The sequence below is a fragment of the Gavia stellata genome, chromosome 32, assembly GCF_030936135.1.
Source record: "Gavia stellata isolate bGavSte3 chromosome 32, bGavSte3.hap2, whole genome shotgun sequence".
Lineage (NCBI taxonomy): Eukaryota > Metazoa > Chordata > Aves > Gaviiformes > Gaviidae > Gavia > Gavia stellata.
The window spans coordinates 3,908,088-3,926,735 of NC_082625.1; the positions used below are offsets into that span (position 1 = coordinate 3,908,088).

The 18,648-nt window shown below is 59.0% G+C and overlaps 2 protein-coding genes across 2 annotated transcripts; one reads left to right on the top strand and one right to left on the bottom strand.

The window, feature by feature from the left end:
- Positions 1 to 294: 294 nt before the first annotated feature.
- CREB3L3 (cAMP responsive element binding protein 3 like 3) lies at positions 295 to 6,363 on the bottom strand. Its single transcript, XM_059831642.1, has 11 exons — positions 6,341 to 6,363; positions 5,166 to 5,320; positions 3,683 to 3,807; positions 3,268 to 3,523; positions 2,629 to 2,744; positions 1,852 to 1,983; positions 1,660 to 1,766; positions 1,413 to 1,481; positions 1,196 to 1,280; positions 719 to 815; positions 295 to 644 (listed from the first exon to the last, which is right to left on the bottom strand). The coding sequence occupies exons 1-11, from the start codon at positions 6,361 to 6,363 to the stop codon at positions 295 to 297; spliced, it is 1,515 nt and encodes a 504-aa protein (XP_059687625.1).
- A 266-nt stretch (positions 6,364 to 6,629) lies between these two features.
- On the top strand, positions 6,630 to 17,910 carry MAP2K2 (mitogen-activated protein kinase kinase 2). Its single transcript, XM_059831777.1, has 11 exons — positions 6,630 to 6,715; positions 8,269 to 8,479; positions 9,910 to 10,056; positions 10,711 to 10,788; positions 11,224 to 11,275; positions 11,371 to 11,495; positions 12,900 to 13,113; positions 14,007 to 14,071; positions 14,944 to 15,005; positions 15,682 to 15,727; positions 17,176 to 17,910. Exons 1-11 carry the CDS (start codon positions 6,630 to 6,632, stop codon positions 17,284 to 17,286), a joined length of 1,197 nt encoding a protein of 398 aa, XP_059687760.1. The 3' UTR covers positions 17,287 to 17,910.
- The last annotated feature ends 738 nt before the right edge of the window (positions 17,911 to 18,648 follow it).

Consider the following 18,648-nt stretch of genomic DNA (forward strand, 5'->3'; position numbering starts at 1 on the left):
CAATATCAATAGCCTACCAGCTCAGGGTCCTTCCGGTCCCCTCGTCTCCATCCTAAGCGACCCCGTGTCCCTTCCACAACTCCTGCTGCACCCAGAGGGCAGGAGCAGCCCCTTCCCTCCCAGTAAGGCCAGTGGGAACCGGTCTCATCTTCCCAGTTCACAGATACAAGCAAAGCCAAGTGGGTCCAGCATCTGCCCGCGCCTGGAGGCAGATCCTAGAGGGGCCACCCTGAGGGCTTGTCCCATAGGGGATGAGGTGCTGAGCCACCCCATCGCATCCCCCGTGGTCCCTGCTTAAAGATCCTCATCCGGCTCCAGCACCGTGGGCCTGCTGTGGCCGGCCTTGGTCCACGCCAGCGATGCCAGGCCGTGGTGCGGCACGGTGCTGTCCCCCGACACAGTGTCGGCTCCATCTCCGTCCCCATGGCTCAGCCCCTCCGAGGCAAGCGGCTGCGTGCTGTTATGGGGGGAGACTTTGTCCAGGTGTGGGGTGAATGTGCGGCTACCGAAGGCTTCGTGCAGGGTCTCGGGGGCTTTGTCCAGGTGCTCTGACCACAGCGGCTCTGGGGGCTTCTCATCCCTGGCTTGGGGCTGTGTGTAAACCACGCGGGAGGCGGCAGCGTTGTGCAGGGACCTCGAGAAAACTGAGCGCAAAGGAGGGTCAGGGCCCACTCCGGTGCCCCCCGAGCTCCCGGCGCAGCCCCGGCACTGCCCTCACCTCGCACGGGTCTGAAGTCGCCGTCTGCCTCAGCCTTGCTGGCGGCAAAGGGGCTGACGGAGGGGAAGACGATGAGTGCAAAAGAGAGCAGCAGGACCTGGGGGCAGAGGGGGGACGTCACCGTGCACAGTGGTGGAGGGGGACCAGGTTCTGGGACATGGCTCCCAGGGAGGGGGCTGGTGGCACAACCAGGACTGCGTCCCTCCATCCCTCCCGGTGCAAGTGCCCCTGCCAGTGCGCCACCATCCATCCCTTCCTCCATCCATCCATCCATCCCTCCATCTGTTCTCGCATGCCTCCATCCCGTCTTCCATCCATTCAACCACGGAGCATCTACCCCTCTGCCTTAGCACACGTCCAGCCCTCCATCCACCCTTCCACCCACCCCTGCCAGCACACCCCCGTGGGTCTGAGCCTCCCTCCCTCCCTCCCTTGAAGCAAGGAGGCCGGGGGGGGGGGTCTGGGGGGTCCACACACCGCGATGCAGGTTCCCGTCTGCGCTGCCTTGTTGCTTGACTGTACCACGAGGGCCTGGAGCTTCTTTAGCTGCTCCAGGAGGGACCTGGGGACAGGGAGAGCCCATTAGCACCTCCAAGCCCCTCCTGCCCCCTCCAGGTCTGGCCAGGGGGTGGGGGTGGGGTCCCAGCCCCATCCTGCCCCCCCCTTGTCCTCATCCTGCCCCGGGAACACCTACGAGTTCTGCTTCTCCAGGTGCAGGACTTTCCTCTGCAGCTCCTGGTTCTGGGCCGTGCACGCCGACATCCTGGGGGACAGGGAGAGAAGGGCGAGGTTGGAGGGGGGGGGACACAGATGGGGGTGCTGGCAAGGAGCAGCCTGCCCATCACCGGCCAGCCGGGTGCCCCCAGGGTGCCTGGGGTGGGGGGTGCCAGCCCCGGGGAGGGTGTGCAGCCGTGCCCAGAGCAGGGCTCTGGGGGCCATACCTGCTCTCCAGCCCATCGATATACTCCTTCTTCTTCTTGCGGCTCTCCTGAGCCGACTGCTTGTTCCTGATCTTCCGACGGATCTTCTTCAGCACCCGCTCCTCGTACTGGGGGAGACGAGGAGGGGGGGTCAGGGTCGTTGGGGCTGGGACCCCCCCACTCCGCGCCCTTCTCAGGCATGGTGGCACCCACCTTGGTGAGGGGCAGCTGGGTGGGCAGGGACACCCCCTCCTTCGCCAGCAGCTTCTTCTCGTCCTCCGTCAGCACCAGCTCCTGGAACTGCCCCTGGCTCTGCCGCAGCAGGGAGCCGGGCACCTGCGGCTGCTGCGGGGCCACGGGTGGGTGACGGCCCTGGGCGGCGGGGTCACCCCGCGCCCGACCCCAGAGACCACGGTGGGGACCACGGTGAGGCGATGAGGGTGGGATCGTGGTCCAGGAAGGGACAGGGATGGGACCGTGGAGTGGGAAAGGGGACAAGTGTGGGGACCGGGAGGGATGGGGACAGGAATGGGGAGGGAACCATGGTCCAGGAAGGGGCAGGGATGGGGAGGAACGGGGAAGGGACCATGGCCAGGGAAGGGGACAAGGATAGGGAGAGGGAGGGATGGGCAAAGGGACAGGGATGGGATGGGACTGTACTTCAGGGTGAGGATGGGATCGTGGTCCAGAAAGGACAGGGATGAGGATGAGGATGGGGATGAGGATGGGATCATGATCCAGAAAGGACAGGGATGAGGATGGGGATGGGGATGAGGATGGGGATGGGATCATGATCCAGAAAGGACAGGGATGGGGATGGGGATGGGGTCATGATCCAGAAAGGACAGGGATGGGGATGGGGATGAGGATGAGGATGGGATCATGATCCAGAAAGGACAGGGATGAGGATGAGGAGGGGATGGGGTCATGGTCCAGGAAGGGACAAGGCTGGGGACAAGGAGGGATGGGGATACAGGGTCAGCGACTCACAGCATCAGAGCTGCCTGAGAGCAGAAGGTCCTTGACAGTGAGGGTGCAGGATGCAGGCGGGGAGACCGCGGGCAGGTCCTGGCTCTCCTCCAGGAAGAAGCCGGGGTGCCACATGTCTGGGTGAGGGGGAGTGGAGGCTGTCAGCAGTGCTGTGTCCCACTCTGTCCCCAGTGTCCCCAGTGCAGGACCCTCACCCCTGCCACAGCCCCAGAGCTATGGTGACTTGCTGCCACCTACCAGTCCAGTGGCCCCAGATTCTGCCCCCCCCCAAACTGTCCCTCTGGACCTGTCCCAGCCCCCCGCAGAATACCCTGCGCTGCTCAGCCCACCTCAGCACCCCCAGTCCCCTCAAACCTCCCTCCTCTTCCAGTCTCCCCCACCAATGCCAGTCAGCCCAGTTCACCCCAGTTCCCAAGCTCTCCCCACTCCCCCCCCCGGCTCACACCCAGTCCTTCAGACCTCCCAGTTCTCCCCAGTCTGCCCAGTTCCCTCCAGTCCCCTCAGCTCCCCTAATTTCCTCACTACCTACAAGAGACCCCAGCTCCCCCGTTCCCCTCAGCTCCCCAATGTCCCCAGTTCCGCCCAGTCCCTCCAGTGCCCCCAGCCTGGTCCTTTGCCCAGTCTCTCCCCATGGCTCACCCAGGTCGATGGAGACCTCAGCATGCGGGACCCCAGGACCCCCCGGGAGGGGCATAGCCCGGCAGGGGTTGGCGTAGGGGTACAGGGCCTCGCTGGGACCCCCGTCACAGAACCTGGGGGGGCTGTCGAGCTGGTCGGAGGGGGGGTCCTCGGAGACCCCACTGTCGCTGGCTGCTGGGGACCAGCTGGGCGAGTCCGATGCGGAGTCGCCGGAGCCCAGGATGGAGCTGAGGAAGTCCTCACTGTCCTGCGCACGCTGTGGGGACACGGGTACCCGTCACCCTGGGGTGCCCACAGGAGCTGCCCGTGTTGCGGGGTGTTCCCAGCTCCCAGGCAAGGCGTGGGGATAGGACTCTCCTGGCAGACCCAGGGATGAGGTGGGGATGGGCCCCCTCTCCCAGACCAGGGGACTCACCCCATCCTCGTGCCAGGTGCCTGGTGGTGTCCCCAGCTCCACGCCGCGGAGGATCCCATCCTGGCGGTCGAAGAGGAGGTCCAGCAGGTCGAGGCTGTCGAGGCTGCCCACGCCAGAGGCCATGGCTGTGAGGTGACAGGGTCAGGTCCCTAACCCAGACCCCGTGATCACCCCTCCTCCTCCCCCCCCGCTCCAAGTTGCACGGCCCCTGGGACACCCCGAATCGTGGGGCGGGCGTGGGGCTGGGGAGGAGGAGCAGGGAGCATGTTTGGGCATGGGCACACGTGTGCGGGACCATGGAGAGGTGTATCTACATGCCTGTGCACATGTGTGACTGTGCATGTGACCATGTGGATGTATGCACGGCTGGATGTGCATGTGGCCATGCTGGCACACACGTGTGCAGAGCTGCGTCTCTATGCAACCACATGACCATGCAACGTGCACGTGTGTGCCCACGCAGACATGAGTGTGTGAACACGTGCACACACATGTGCCAGTGCCTGTGAGCACATGTGGGCACATCTGGCAAAGCCCTAGGTGCATGCATGCGGGAGGGAGAGCACAGGCATGCAGGGGCCCAGGGGCACGGCAGTGTCCCCCGCCGCCTCCTTCCAGCAGCTGAAACTCCCAAATCCTCTATTTTTCCCCCCAAGAGAACCGCACAGCCAGGGGCTCCCTGCAGGCACTCAGCTGCCCCCGCCCCACTGTGCCCCTCAAGTGCAGGAGCAGGATGAGTGCCCAGACCCAAGGGCTGGGTGAGCTCCCCTGTCCAGCCCTGTTCCATGCGTGTGACCGCTCCGGAAGATCAGGTTAATCATTTTGGGTGGCAAGTGGAGAGGGAGGAGACTGCTGCCACCAGCCGGCCCCGAGGAGGGGACTCAGCCCTGCTCTGCCACTGCCACCCCAGGCACTGCTCGAGACCCCAGACTCAGAGAAAACCAACGGGCCAACTGACCAGTTGCTCAACTGGCCAGTCAGCCAACTGACAACACAAGTAACCCACCAGCTGACCAACCAGCTGGCCAACTGACCAACCAGTCAACCAGACAAATCAATGAACCGATCAAGAAACAGACCAAATGGTCAACCTGTTGGCCAACTGACCAACTGATTGACTGACCAAATAACCAACCCACTGACCAACTGACTGACCAGTCAACTGTCTGGTTGATTGATCAACCAACCCACCAGCCAACTACCCAACCCACCACTCAACCCACCACCCAACTATCCAACCCACTCTACCCAACCACCCAACCCATCACTCAGCTGCCCTTGCCAGACTGTTAAGCACTGGCTCAAGTGTCCTTCAAGCCAGGTTTGGGGACGGTTGTCATTACCATGATGTTTGGCTGGCCAACCCAGGCAAGGGGCTTTATTGCACCCTGTCCTTTATCCTCAGTCCTTCCAGTGAGCCCTGATGGCCCCATGGGACCATCAGGTAGAGGGACCCCGTTCAGCACCAGCAGCCAGGACATACCTGTGTGAGATCCCACTCCCACGGATCCGTCCTGTCTTCTCAACCCCCTTGGTGCGCAAGGGAGCGGGGCGGACACCGAGCCCGGCCACCTCCTCCTCCGCAGTGCCTTGACCCGAGTGGCAAAGTTTAAACTCCAACTGCACAGAAATAACGTCCTGGATTGCAAAATCTCCCATCCCTGATTGGGGATGGCAGTGAGCAATGGCAGGGCCGCCCCGGGGATGGACCTGTTGCGCTCCGTAACTCATTAGCCAAATGTTTTTGTCCTCCTCCGCCGAGTGGGGCAGCAGGGGCCTGGGGCTGGTGAACGAAGTCCGAGTGCCGCCGCTGCCCATGAACTTTCACCCATTTTTGGGGACAATTTCCCTTTTTTCAGACGAGCGTATCAGCATTAATCACATTTTATAGGTGTTGAGAACAACATCCGGGGAAGACGTTGACTTGGACTCTGCCTCTTACGGCTTCCTCCACAACAAACCTTGATCCCCTCTGCTCACCGCGGCCAGGGCTGGCCTGGTCGCCTGGGTTCTGCTGCCTGCCGGCAAGGCTGCCTGCACCCACTGCGCCTCAGTTTCCCCCGTGGCTGTCTGGGGGCCGAACACCCAACGGTTTGTTGGCTGCTGTGTTCACCCCTCCCCATCACCCCAGGGTGAGGGTGCCAGCCCTACGCGTGTCACCCCTGTCACCCTCCAGATGAGCCCCTCCCCACCAGATCCCCTGGGATCCCCGGATCCCCTTCACGCAGGGAGGGGACGGGTGAGTAAGGCGGCGTGTGACCGAGGCGTGGTGCGGGGACAAGGCCGCGTCCCATTATCTGCTGCTCGACGCCCTCTGACCGGGCGGCAGCGGTGAAGGCAGCTGCCCACGCCGGCGTGCCGCTCCCTGCTTTATGGCCCCGCGGTGGAGACGGGAACCCCTGGAACCGAGCAAAGGGCGCCTGCCCGCCCGGCGCCACGGTCCCCCCGGGGCTGCTAATTGCCCGGCTTCGTTAGGGCCCTCGAGCATCGCCTGGGCCTGCTGCTTGGTGTCAGGCAGGAGGGCAGCGCGGCAGGGGCTGGGCAGGGCAGGCAGGGGCTGGGGGGGCTCCTGCTAATTACTGGGGCGCTAATTCCTGACGGGGCAATTAGCGCTCGCTCCCTCAGCACAGCCGGGGGCTGCCCGGTGCCTCCCCCCGCCTCAGGCAGTGCCCCTCCGCCATGGCCGCCCGCGCGCCTCCTCCCTCCCGCTCCCCCTCAGCCAGCTCTCGCGAGACTTCGCGGCCCCGCCCCCCCGCGGCTCTCAGCCCCCGCCCCTTCTCTCCCCCCGCCCCTTTGGGCCCCGCCCCTCGCGCGCGTCCCCGCGCCAGGCGGCCGCGCCCCCGATAGGCCCCGCGCGGCCCCGCCCCCCTCTGGCCCCGCCCCCGCGCGCCCCCGCGCCGCGCGGCCGCGCCCCCGCTAGGCCCCGCAGGCGCGGCCCGGCCCGGCCATGCCGGCCAAGAGGAAGCCGGTGCTGCCGGCCCTCAACATCGCCCCCAGCGCTGCCGAGGGGCCGAGCCCCGACGGCTCCGCCGAGTGAGTGAGTGGTGGCGGGGCCCGCCCAGCCTGCGCCGCGGCCGGGGGGGTACGGGGCCTGGGGGGGCCGGGGCAGGCCGGGAGCCGGGCCTGGGGGGCCGGGGCAGGGTGGGCACTGGGCCTGGGGGGCCGGGGCAGGGTGGGCACCGGGCCTGGGGGGGCCTGGGGGGCCGGGGAAGGGTGGGCACTGGGCCTGGGGGCCCGGGGAGGGGCGGGCACCGGGTTTGGGGGAGCCTGGGGGTCTGGGGGAGAGCGGGCAGCGGGTTTGGGGGAGCCTGGGGGACCGGGGAAGGGTGGGAACCGGGCCTGGGGGGCCCTGGGGGCCTGGGGAAGGGCGGGCACCGGGCCTGGGGGGCCGGGGAGGGGCGGGCACGGGGTTTGGGGGAGCCTGGGGGGCCGGGGCAGGGTGGGCACTGGGCCTGGGGGGCCGGGGAGGGGTGGGCACTGGGCCTGGGGAGTATGGGGGGCTTGGACAGGGCGGGCACTGGGCCTGGGGGAGCCGGGACAGGCCGGGGCTGGAGGGCTGGATGGGCCCAGCCTGGGGGTGTCTGGGGTGAGTATGGGCTTGGGGAGCCAGAGCCGAGGGGGGTGGCAGGTTGGGGGTTAGAGGGGCTGGGCAGGGGTGGGCTGGGGCAGGTGGGGATGGGCTGGGGCAGGGGTGGAGGCTGGTCTGATCCCCAGGTTTGCTGGGGGGTTGGCAGGGAAGGCAGAGGAGGTTGGGGGCCAGGCCTGGGGCCTGTGGGGGCCAGGCCTGGGCACACAGGTTGGGGTTGGGATGGGGACCTAGGCTTTGGGGGAGGATTTGGGGCAGTAATCAGGGCTGGGTGGGCAGAAAGCGTAGAGGGGGCATGGGCAGTGCTAGGGGGAGGCAGAACATTGCATGGGGTGGAAGGGGTGGGGTGAGACACCCCCCAACCATCGCCTTAGGTGTGGGGGTTGGGGGGGGCAGCAAATGGGAGAGAGCAGCTGGGGCCTGGGCGGGCGATGGGAGCTCGGCAGCAGGTGCTGGGGGAGCACAGACACCCCTTTGTGCTCGGGAGTGGTGGGTTTGGGGGGTGGCGGGGGGGCATAATGGAGCAGGGGGTTGCTGGACACCCTGGAAAGCCCTTCTCGTGTTTCGCAGCGAAACCTAAGCTTGGCTTCCCGTGTCGGGAGAGGGAGAGGCTGCTGGTGCTGCCCTTCTCTGCGGACTGAGTTGTGCTGCCTCTTTAAGGGTTGAAGGATTTTCTCTACTCCTTGACTTTCCCAAAACAGCTGACTGCACTAAAGCTCCTCTCCAGAGGAGATGTGTGTGTTGGGCAGATATTGCACCATGGGTCTCACTGTCTGTGTGAGTCTGTCAGCACCAGAGCTGAGCCTTGCCTTTCTCCGGAGCTTTGCTTTAGTCTCGCTGCTATATCAGGGGCTGAGTATGCGTCAAGACGACAGTTTTCAGTTATTTCCCTCTGCTTCCCTTAAAAAAAAAGAAAAAACCACAACAAAAACCCCTCTTTTTCTGGTGCTGCCCTTACAGTCTCCTGACCATCCCTCCTGTCTCCTCCTCCCCTCTCCAGGGCAAACTTGGTGGACCTTCAGAAAAAGCTCGAGGAACTGGAGCTGGATGAGCAGCAGAAGAAGCGCCTGGAAGCTTTTCTCACACAGAAGGCCAAAGTGGGCGAACTGAAGGACGATGACTTTGAGAGGATCTCTGAACTGGGGGCTGGCAACGGCGGGGTGGTCACCAAAGTGCAGCACAAACCCTCAGGGCTCGTTATGGCACGGAAGGTAATCGGGGGCAGGAGGAGTGGGCTGCAGTGCCGTGCTGGAGCATCTGACACTTGCCCCGGCCCTGGGAGAGCCGGCTTCGGTTGGGATCTCTCTGCACTGACCCATCTGCATCCAAACCACCTCGCCTGGGTCGGGACCGTGGTCCTGGCTACCCCCAGCTAGGTTTTACGTGGAGCCTCTCCCGCTTCGTCTCTGAGCTGCCCTGCCTGTCTCCGAGTGCTCCCCTGGGAGAGGCCGCGCTCTCTGCGACAGGTCCCTGGCGTTTGCAGCGCCTTGTGTGAAAACATAAGTTTATTCTTTTTGCCAGTGAAGCTGGTTCTAATGAACTCAGCTAAGCTGGATGGAAGCAGATCCCTTGAGGATCCTAGGTTGTGGCTAACGAGGACTGGAAAGGGCAGGTGGAGGGATGGGTTTGGCACACACATGTTCCTCGCCCTTCACCACCCACTTAACAGATCCCCAAGGTAGTTCCAAGCAGCCGTGAAGGTGGTTCCTCTCAGACATGGGTTTATGGGCAACGTCTTCTGCTGTGGTGCCCTATAGTAGAAAACTCGGAGATGCTTCATCTGCCTATTAGAAAAGGCAGTGCTTGGCGAGAACAGTGCAACCGCTCATCTGGAGGACAGCTTCCTTGAAAGTCTCTGGTCTCACCTGCTGTTGGGATGATTTAGTGGGTCTCCGTGAGCAAATCTGCTTCTTTAGGTGGCTTCACTCGGAGCTGAGCTCTCGGAGTCTTCCAGGACATTTGATTTGGGAGCGTTGGGTGTCACTGGGTGGTTTTGAGACTGTTGGGAGCTCCGTGTTCAGAAACTGAGGTGAGGGCAAGCTGCAGCACTGCTGTCCTTCCTGCAGATACCGGCCTTTGTAGGTCTGCAGGAAGGACAGACGTCCCAGGGGTTGAGTGTCCTAGAGCTTACAGTAACAGTGGCTCTTTTTTCTGACCTGCCATTGTATTTTCTAGCCTCTGGCTTCCCTACCCACAGCTGTGTTAACTGACTCTATGTGGAGCCCAAGGACTAAAGAAACTGCTCTTTCATGTGCATAATCTTTATGTTTTTTTACTTTCTGTGGTTTCCTTGGTATCAGAACACCTCTTCTTACAACACCTAAAGAGCTTGTGGAAATGATCCCATCTGCTGAGTCAGGTCTGCATCAAACTTCTGACTTGTCTTTCCGCTCTGTATCCTGTGTGATCTCTGCGTGTTACGTGGCCGGCAGTTGCTTCAGTCGCTAACAGGCTGCGCAGGGCTCTGCCTCTCCCTTTATCCTTAATGTTAGTCTGCAAAGGTAAAAAGTCTACGCCACAGCAGAGCTTCCCTTGAAGACGTTGTTTCTTTCCAACAGTCAGGAATTGCTCACATGGTTCCTGTAAGTTTGGGGTTTTTTCCAGGCATTAACACCTTGAATATTTTTTTTTTTCTTGGCAGCTGATTCATTTAGAAATCAAACCAGCCATCAGGAATCAGATTATCCGAGAGCTGCAGGTGCTGCATGAGTGTAATTCCCCATATATCGTGGGTTTCTATGGAGCCTTCTACAGTGACGGAGAGATCTCCATCTGCATGGAGCACATGGTGAGTCCCCGTTCTTCCTCTGCAAACTGCTGCTCCCTGGACTGTTCTGAATTGCATCTCCCTGAGACTTGAAATTGCAGGTGAAATGGGTTAGGGTACCGGCAGCCGCGATGGCTCCTTGCTCTGGCTGCAGCGAGGCCACTGTGCTCCTGGTAGGAGCTGCAGGCTCCTGCTTAGGCATTGAAATGACAGGGAGATCGACTTTTTGGAAAGCGGAAGCAGAGGTTTGGGGGTTGGCCAAGCGGAAATGTTGTAAACCCGCTGCTCTACAGAGCTTGCTGTGAAGCACAGTGTGAGTTTTCTGTTGTCTCTGGCGGAGAATAGTGTTGTCGCTCCTCCGGATCAGCGCTGACAGCATCATCTTTGCATTTACCGCTGATGGAAAGGAAGCTAAGAACTAATAGCAAGAAGTAGAGCTGATAGAAGATAGCATTAAGACAGTTTTCAGCGAGAAGCTTGATCACCAGATTTTTTTTTTTATTTGCTGTAAAAGGAGTGTGCTCGATGCTGAGTCGTTGCGGACAGCTGAGCTGGGATGCTATGTACTGCTTATATACCACTTGCCCTCCCTGGGCATGTTTGCGTGTACAGCCAGCTGCTCTGTTTTCCTGCCGGGGATTGGCGTGTTGGTCATTTCGATGTTCTTTATTTTAGGATGGCGGCTCTTTGGATCAAGTGTTGAAAGAAGCCAAAAGAATTCCCGAGGAGATCTTGGGGAAAGTCAGTATAGCGGTGAGTTACAGTGGCTCTTCAGGCTTCCAGAAAGGATTTGCTAGGCATGGTTTGGGAATAACGCTTGTGTTGCCTTAGGAAGCTTTCTTCCTTTCCCCATACGTGCTTTCCTATCCTGACCTAGGGCAAGAGGCAGTGGTGTGTGCGAGAGGAGAGGGAAAGCATATTCCCAAGCACTCTCCATAGCTCTGACCCTTTGTGTTGCACTGGCTGGTGTTGACTTCTCCTGGATAAGATTTGGGAGAAGCTTTCTCGGGTGGTTAACCCAAGATCTGTGATTGTCTTGGTGATAAATCGCAAACCCTGAAACACGTGGACACTACGGGCCGGCTTTCCTCGCCAAGCAGCACTTGGAGTTTATGCCACGTGTCCTGCCGAAGGGAAAGCACTTCCCTTCCCAGCTCTGAGCTCATCCTGTCTTTGGTTTCCTTCTAGGTTCTGAGAGGCTTGGCGTATCTGAGAGAGAAGCACCAAATCATGCACAGAGGTGAGAGGAGGAACATAAAAATAACTGCCTGCCATACAAGAGCCCTGTATTTTACCTAGAGTCGCATTTACGCTCTTCTCTCTTGCTGTTGTCAGATGTGAAGCCTTCTAACATCCTGGTTAATTCTCGAGGGGAGATTAAGCTGTGTGATTTCGGGGTCAGCGGTCAACTCATTGACTCCATGGCAAACTCTTTTGTGGGAACTCGGTCCTACATGTCTGTAAGTTCCTTTCTACTTTTGGCTGGGTTGTTTTGGTTTGGGTTTTGGGTTTTTTTAACAATTTGGGTTCAACTCAGCTCTTACAGAATCAGCGTGTAGTGTCTGATTCACTCACAGTTTTGCTCTGTGTTTCCATCCTCATCCGGACTGCCCCATTTCTGGTTCATATCGGGGGTGAGCCCAGTGCTTCCAGGCACTGTCCTGTGCCGGAGAAGCAGACACCTCCGCATCCTCTCGAGGAGTTGGTGTCCTGTCAGCTCCAACCTGTGCCTGGCTAGCGGTGGTGCATGTGGAAATGCAGAGACTTGCAGGGAAAGACATTTTGGATCCTACAAATACTTCCATGTTTTATTTTGGCAAGTGTTCGTGGGTTCAAAAACATCTCTCTCTGTATGCAAAGCTCTGTCCAAAAAAACTGAGTGCAGAGGGGCTGCGGATTGTCGTACACGCACCTCTTCTGCGGCTTTGGCCATGTGCACTTGCTGGCAAAATGAGAATAAAACCGGTGTAGTGCAGCTGGGTTTTGGTACAGGCTAATGGGAAATTAAAGCCAAATTGGAGTCAGCCAGTGAGAGTGAACTGAAGGAAGAGCTGATTGTGCCTCTCCTTTAAATGAGGATCATAACCAGTGTTAGCTCAACTGCAGATAATAGAGCGCCCATAACAATAAAACTACGCCCTGGCTGGCTCCGAGTCCCCAGGTCCTGCCGGCTGAAGGGCAGAGGGTGGGTGGGGGTCTTCTCCCCGCACCGTCTGTGGTCGTGGCTGGGTGGGTTAGGAGGGAAGCCATCAGACTACGCTTCTGTGCTTAGGTCTGAGCTGCTCTTGTATTTTGGGAATGGTTATTCAAGTACAGTTATAGTTAGACGGTGGCTGTTTAAAAATAATATCTCCTTTGCACTCAGCCACTGGGTCTGCACAGCTGACTCAAAGCTGCCAGTATGGATGACTTGCATTGATTTATTTATTTTTAATTTTTCTTTTTCTTTCAATGGTAAGAGCCTAGAGTGGATTTTCTGCTCCTCACATTCCTCTTGGGTATTAACAGGAATGAGCAGGGGAAAAAAAAATTGTTAATAAATTGAGTTCATTAGATCTCAGCATACAGAGAAATAGATTCCTACTGTGTACTCTGGACTCCTAAGAATAAGCAGCTGTAAGTGCTGCTCAAGTGTAGCTGTTGATTAGATGCATACAAGTGCTTTATGTTTGCACATGATCTTTCTTTCGCATCCCCTTTGCCCATGACCTCTTTGGGAAGTCCTTTCCCTGGAGGGGTGAGAGCTGAGATGGAGAGGCTGTCAGGATGTCGAGTCTCATCTATTTAATTTCAGTGCATGATATTTGTGACTTTGCATATTGATATTCTGTGTCAACGTGTGTTTCCGTGGTCTTTCCTTCCAGCCCGAGCGGTTGCAGGGCACCCACTACTCAGTCCAGTCCGACATCTGGAGCATGGGTCTGTCGTTAGTGGAGCTGTCTATCGGAAGGTACCCAATCCCCCCGCCAGACTCCAAGGAACTGGAAGCAATATTTGGCCGTCCTGTGGTGGACGGGGCAGAGGGAGAGTCTCACAGCATCTCGCCGCGGGCCAGGCCCCCAGGACGCCCCGTCAGTGGTAGGGGCTGTCGTATGCATTGGAAACAACACACGGACGTGGGGGCGAAGGGGTCGGGTTTTGTTCGGTGTGGCTGGGTTAGCCAAAGGCCGTTTTGGATGAGGTTGTGGCGGGGAGGTGAGTGTTTCTAGGGAAGCCCCTCTCCGCAGAGCAGACAGAGCTGCGTTGATGCTCCAGCAGAACCCACTCTACTGTGGAGGTTTGTAATTCCTAACAAGCACAGGCAGGAATCTGGTCTTGCATGGGGAGGTGAGGAGATTGTTCTCAGGATGGCAACCAGGGGCTATTAAGATTTTGAAGAGCTCAGTTTATCTGCCTTTAGACCCTGCTGTGTCCCACGAGAAGGCTCAAGCCACGCAGCAAAGCACCCCGTGCTGGGGACGGTGCAGGCTGTTGGGATGTGGACCCCTTGGAGGAGATGCTTTGAGGGACACTATCACAGCCCATGTTGCTCCTCAGGCTCTGCCTGTGCTGCCAACAGGTTCCCTTCAAGCCAAGGGCAGCTTTTTGGGAACGGTTATGCTGGGAGCTCTCGTAGAAGTACCAAACCGGTATGGGTGTTTGAAGGAGGCTCTGCTTGAGCCATTTTCTTGGAAGCAGAAGGCTCTAGAAGCGCTGCCAGCCTGCCACAGCAGATGGTCTGGTACTCTCCAAATGCTCCAGGCTAGGAAATCAATCTGGACTATAGGCACAGTGGAAGAAATCTGAAATTTTGGAATGCGTTTTGGTTTTCTCTGCGTTATTTTTTTTTAACCACGAGTCAGTTCCCAAGTGGGTTGCCTCTGCCTCTCCCAGCAAAACTTCCACAGCACACGTGATTTTCACACGAAACGAAGCCCTTCGCTGTCCCTGAACAGCCTCTCACCACTGTTTTTGTCATCTTAACCACGCAGGCCATGGGATGGACAGCCGGCCTGCGATGGCCATCTTTGAACTGCTGGATTATATAGTTAATGAGGTGGGTATTTCTTTATTGTCGGCTCTGCTGGGGCTTCCCTGAGGTACCACAGTGTTGTGTCCACTCTGCCGAGTCGGGATGGGCTCCAAAACCTTTGCCTGAACAGGGGCTTTTCGACAGAGAGCCTCTCTGAGCTGCGCTGACGTCCTTTCCTTCTCCCCGTTCCCTCTTCCCATCTCTTTGTATGGCAAAAGCATCTCTGGTTTTGGACTAAGGCTCTGCAGGGGGAAGTTCATAATACCCTTGAAAGAGGAGAGCAGTGACGGGAGCTCTTGGCTGCAATGACCTGCTCCTTCTGCAGCCGGCCGTTTCAAACGTGCTCCTCCCTAGATCAGCAAAGCACAAATGCTCCCTCTGCACAGATGCTGAGGTCATGCACGTTTTTTCAGATGAAGCCCTTTAAATGAGGGTGACGAGTGCTAAAATCCCAGGCTGAAGTGTCCTTGCCAGGCTTGCAAGGTCCCACTAGCAAGAAAGAGCAGCTTCCCCTTTCAAGGTGATAGGAGCTGACCCCCAATTATCGTTTCTGGAACAGCTTCGTCCGCCGTAGGCGTTGCCAGAGCTGGGATTTGCGAGGCTGGATCCAGAATCACGATGCTGCAATTTTGGTTTCCCGGTTTTGGCAGTGATTCAGCGTGGGGTCCCCCAGCTGCATGTCGTGCTGGGGCAGCAGTTTGCTGCCAGCCCAGCCACGTGCAGCCGGGGTAAGAAATGGCAGGGAGCGGTTCCCCGCTTGGGAAGGGCAACTTGGAGGAGGAGTACAGCTGTAGAGCACAGCTCGTCCGCAGCTCATTAACAACTGTAGGTGACACTCTGCTTTTCGACCCATTAACACACAGTGATGCAGAAAACCCTTCTCCTTTTCTCTGCAGCCACCTCCCAAGCTGCCGAACGGAGTTTTCACGCAAGATTTCCAGGAGTTTGTAAATAAATGGTAAGAATTTCATCTTATCGCTGAAGGTGGAGGCCTGTAGGTACTCCCTGACAGCTCTGCAGGCTGCCGCTCCACCCAAAACGTTCAGCGTAACGCAATGTTCTCCGTGGTCTGTAGGTGATCTCTCCCTGGCTGCAGGATGATCCTGCGTTGTGCTGGGAACTCCTGCCTTGGGAAGTGTTGGAATCAAAGCAGTTTATTTGTGGTGATGCTTAGCAGTATCTCAGCACCTTCTAAATATGAGCCTGGCAGGGGGATGGTGGAGCAGATTGCTGGGGCTGTGAGTCACCCCGTAGCCTTGCAGGCACCAGGCATACACCATCGACTTCCAGACCTCATGCAGTGAGGGGACCCCTGAAGATGCTGCCGCAACTCCCGTTAAATCACAGAGATAGGGCGTTACAAAAATCCCTAATCCCCGCTAAGCGTTGGGTCCTTTTCTTCACGCGCAGGTCACCCATACGGTCTAGAAAAGACGGATCCTGCAGCTCTCCCTAGGAGCTGGGCTGTTGGAGATGATGCTTTCCGAGCTGTTTCCATGCTGCCAGGCTCCTGGGGAAAGCAGCCAGGACCCAAGTGGCTTTTGGTGAAGCTGGAGACCTCTCCAGCCAGATAACTGGGTTCCCACAAGGAATGTCTCAGCGTTGGTTTTGCTCTCTTGTTCTTCTCATTTCAGCTTAATTAAAAATCCAGCAGAACGGGCAGATCTGAAGATGCTGATGGTAAGTGGGCAGAGCAATTTTCTTTCTACGGTCGGGTGGCACCAGATCTGCAAACTGCTGCCCCGTCCCTCTGTGCCTCTCTCGCTCGAAAGGCTGGAAACTCCCAGGCTGAGCTTAAGATGAGCCAAAGAGAGCCCGGGAGAGGGAGTGACTCACTCGCCTTTGATTCAAAGGCAGTGATGGTATCTAGCCCATGCGGAGCCCGGGGTGGGAACCACCCGGCTGTCCCTGTCTGCGGAGGTGCCTGGGACAAACCTTTGCCTCCCGAGCCGGGCAGGTGAATACGAATATATGGGCTGAACGTGAGCCGGCAACGTGTGCTCGCGACCCAGAAAGCCAACCGTATCCTGGGCCGCATCGAAAGAAGCGTGCCCAGCGGGTTGAGGGAGATGATTCTCCTCCTCTGCTCTGGTGAGACTCCAGCTGCGTCCAGCTCTGAGGTCCCCAACATTAGAAAGACATGGACCTGCTCAAGCCTCGAAGATGGTCAGGGGGGCTGGAGCACGTCTCCTGTGAGGACAGGCTGAGAGAGTTGGGGTTGTTCAGCCTGGAGAAGAGAAGGCTCTGGGGAGACCTTCTAGCAGCCTTCCAGTACTTCAGGGGGGCCTGCAGGAAAGACGGGGAGGGACTTCTTATCAGGGAGTGTAGCGATAGGATGAGGGCTAACGGTTTTAAACTGAAAGAGGGTAGATTTAGATTAGATGTTAGGAAGAAATTCTTGACTGCGAGGGTGGTGAGGCACTGGAACAGGTTGCCTGGAGAAGTTGTGGATGTTCCCTCCGTGGAAGTGTTCAAGGTCAGGTTGGACGGGGCTCTGAGCAACCTGCTCCAGTTGAAGATGTCCCTGCTCATGGCAGGGGGGTTGGACGAGATGGTCTTTAAAGGTCCCTTCCCACCCAAACCAGTCGATGATCCCTGTTTAACCGTGTTGCCCTTGGCTTTGCTCCTCAGCACTGTGCTGAGCCCCTGAGCTACGTCTGGGTGCTCCCGTGCAGCCCTTGCAAAGGCGGTGGCCTGTGTCCATGTGGCCGTGCCCTTCTGCCAATGTCATCCTGTCCTGCCTGTGCTTCTCCGTTACCTTCTGCCCCCGGGGGAGCGGGATTTGCCATCCAGGGGCGAATGAGGACCGCGGGGAGTGCCGGAGCTGCAGCGCCTTGCTCTGCCTGTCCGTCCAGAGCAGCGTTTTGGTCACCGCGCAGGCTCTGCTCTCCTTGGAATATTCCTTGCTCCCATGCCTGTGTGTTGACTGCACGGATTAAAAACCCGGCCATAGGGCTGCAAGGAACAAATACTATCTCAAAATCTGCTTTCACTGCCTGAGAGCAACCTGGGCTGTTGCATCAGGATCTTCTCACCTCTCCGGGGTCTAGCCCACGGCGTGGGGCTGGGTTTTGGGAGCCAGGGAGCAGCCGGCGATGCTCCTAACCCTGTTTTCCCTTTGCTTTCAGAATCACACCTTCATCAAACGCTCCGAAGTGGAGGAGGTGGATTTCGCCGGCTGGCTGTGCAAAACGCTGCGGTTGAACCAGCCCAGCACACCCACCCGCGCTGCCATGTGAGGGCCGAGCCGACCGCCTGGTGTCAGTACATCTGCCTCTGTCACCATTTCCTCTCCTTCAGTAAATGACAGAACTGCCCTCCTTCCTTCTCCCCGGCCCCTTCTCGCCTCGCGTCCCAGCGGCAAAGCACCGTCCCCTCGGAAGCGTCTTTATCGGCTGACCCCCAGCCAAAGCGGGGTTGGCGTCTTTTGATGTGGGGGTGTTCCAGGCCTCTGCTCCAGCTCTGGAGCTCCTGACACTTGGGAAACGTGGTGCTGCTTATGTTAATTTTTCTCTTTTTTTTTTTTTTTGGAAACATGTTCACTTGGGTTAAAAAAAAAAAGAAAACAATCGTGTGTGTGTGCACGCTTGCATGTCTGTGAGGCAGTGGCCGGGGATGGGGACGAGGGGCTGCACAGCAGACGCTTCACCTCCTCCCTGGTTTTCACGTGGGCTTCGGGCTGGAGAAATCAGTGGGGCCAGGAATGGAGAACCCCTGTCTAGGGTGGCCCGAAACAGCGTCGCCCTCCTGGCTGGGGACGAGGTGGGCGCCCGCCCCTGCGGACGGGGGGGTCCGCGGGATGATTTGTGGCCGAGCTGGGGAAGAGCGTGGCGGTGAGCTCCCTCCCGACCCGTCTGCGGGTGGAGGAGAGATTGTATATTGTTTTCTTTTTAAACGGTTGTTTTAAAGCCTGTTCTTGTCACGAACTGGATGTTTAGTGAAGGGTCTTGATCCGTTGAACGCTGGCCGAGCTCTGGGGAGGGAATCGGGTGGGAGCTGTGGGGTGGGTGCGTGAGCAGCTCCCCCGGGACCACGGCTCCGTGGCAAGCCGCGGCTCACACCTTTAGGTGCGGAGGCGAGGGGAGAGCACGGGCTTTGCTCCCCCGGTTCCTTCCAGCGTAGAGGGGCGGGAGGCAGGGCCCGGTTGTCCGCCGTGGCCAGGGCAGAGCCGGGCTCGCCCGGGAGCGGGGTCCCTCTCCTGACCCCGCCGTCACGGGGAAGGGTGAAACCCCTCCAGGCTGCGGGTTTTCCCCCTCCAGCCCCCTCTCGCCCACCCCACGAGTGGCCTTGGCCATGGTGGCTGCAGCAGAGCCTCGGGGCTCCCCGTCGGAGCCCCCCGCTCCCCTCGGCGGGGAGGTGTGGGGTGCCTGGGCTGCAGGGAGGGGATGAACCCACCCAGCGTTGTCCCGAGGCCGCGGGGTTTCCCAAAGGCCACCTCGGCCTGACCATGGCTGAGGGTCCCTCCCTGTCACGTCCCCTCCTGCCCGGGAAGGACCTTCCAAGACCCCCCGGGGCCCGCGGTGGCCCCATGGCTGCGAGGGCTGAGCACCGGCGGAGTGGCCGGATCCGTCCCCGCCAGCACCGGCTGCGCCAGCTCCCCG

Excerpts from the sequence above, each read along its gene's own strand:
- CREB3L3 (XM_059831642.1), bottom strand. The coding sequence starts at position 6,363 with ATGGCGGAGGGGCACTGCCTGAG. Across the intron at positions 2,745-3,267 it reads TGAGGTCTCCATCGACCTGG|ACATGTGGCACCCCGGCTTC; the intron begins GTGAGCCATGGG and ends CCCCTCACCCAG. Across the intron at positions 1,482-1,659 it reads ATCGATGGGCTGGAGAGCAG|GATGTCGGCGTGCACGGCCC; the intron begins GTATGGCCCCCA and ends CCTGTCCCCCAG.
- MAP2K2 (XM_059831777.1), top strand. The coding sequence starts at position 6,630 with ATGCCGGCCAAGAGGAAGCCGGTGCTGCCGGCCCTCAACATCGCCCCC. Across the intron at positions 6,716-8,268 it reads AGCCCCGACGGCTCCGCCGA|GGCAAACTTGGTGGACCTTC; the intron begins GTGAGTGAGTGG and ends TCCCCTCTCCAG. Across the intron at positions 11,496-12,899 it reads GAACTCGGTCCTACATGTCT|CCCGAGCGGTTGCAGGGCAC; the intron begins GTAAGTTCCTTT and ends CTTTCCTTCCAG.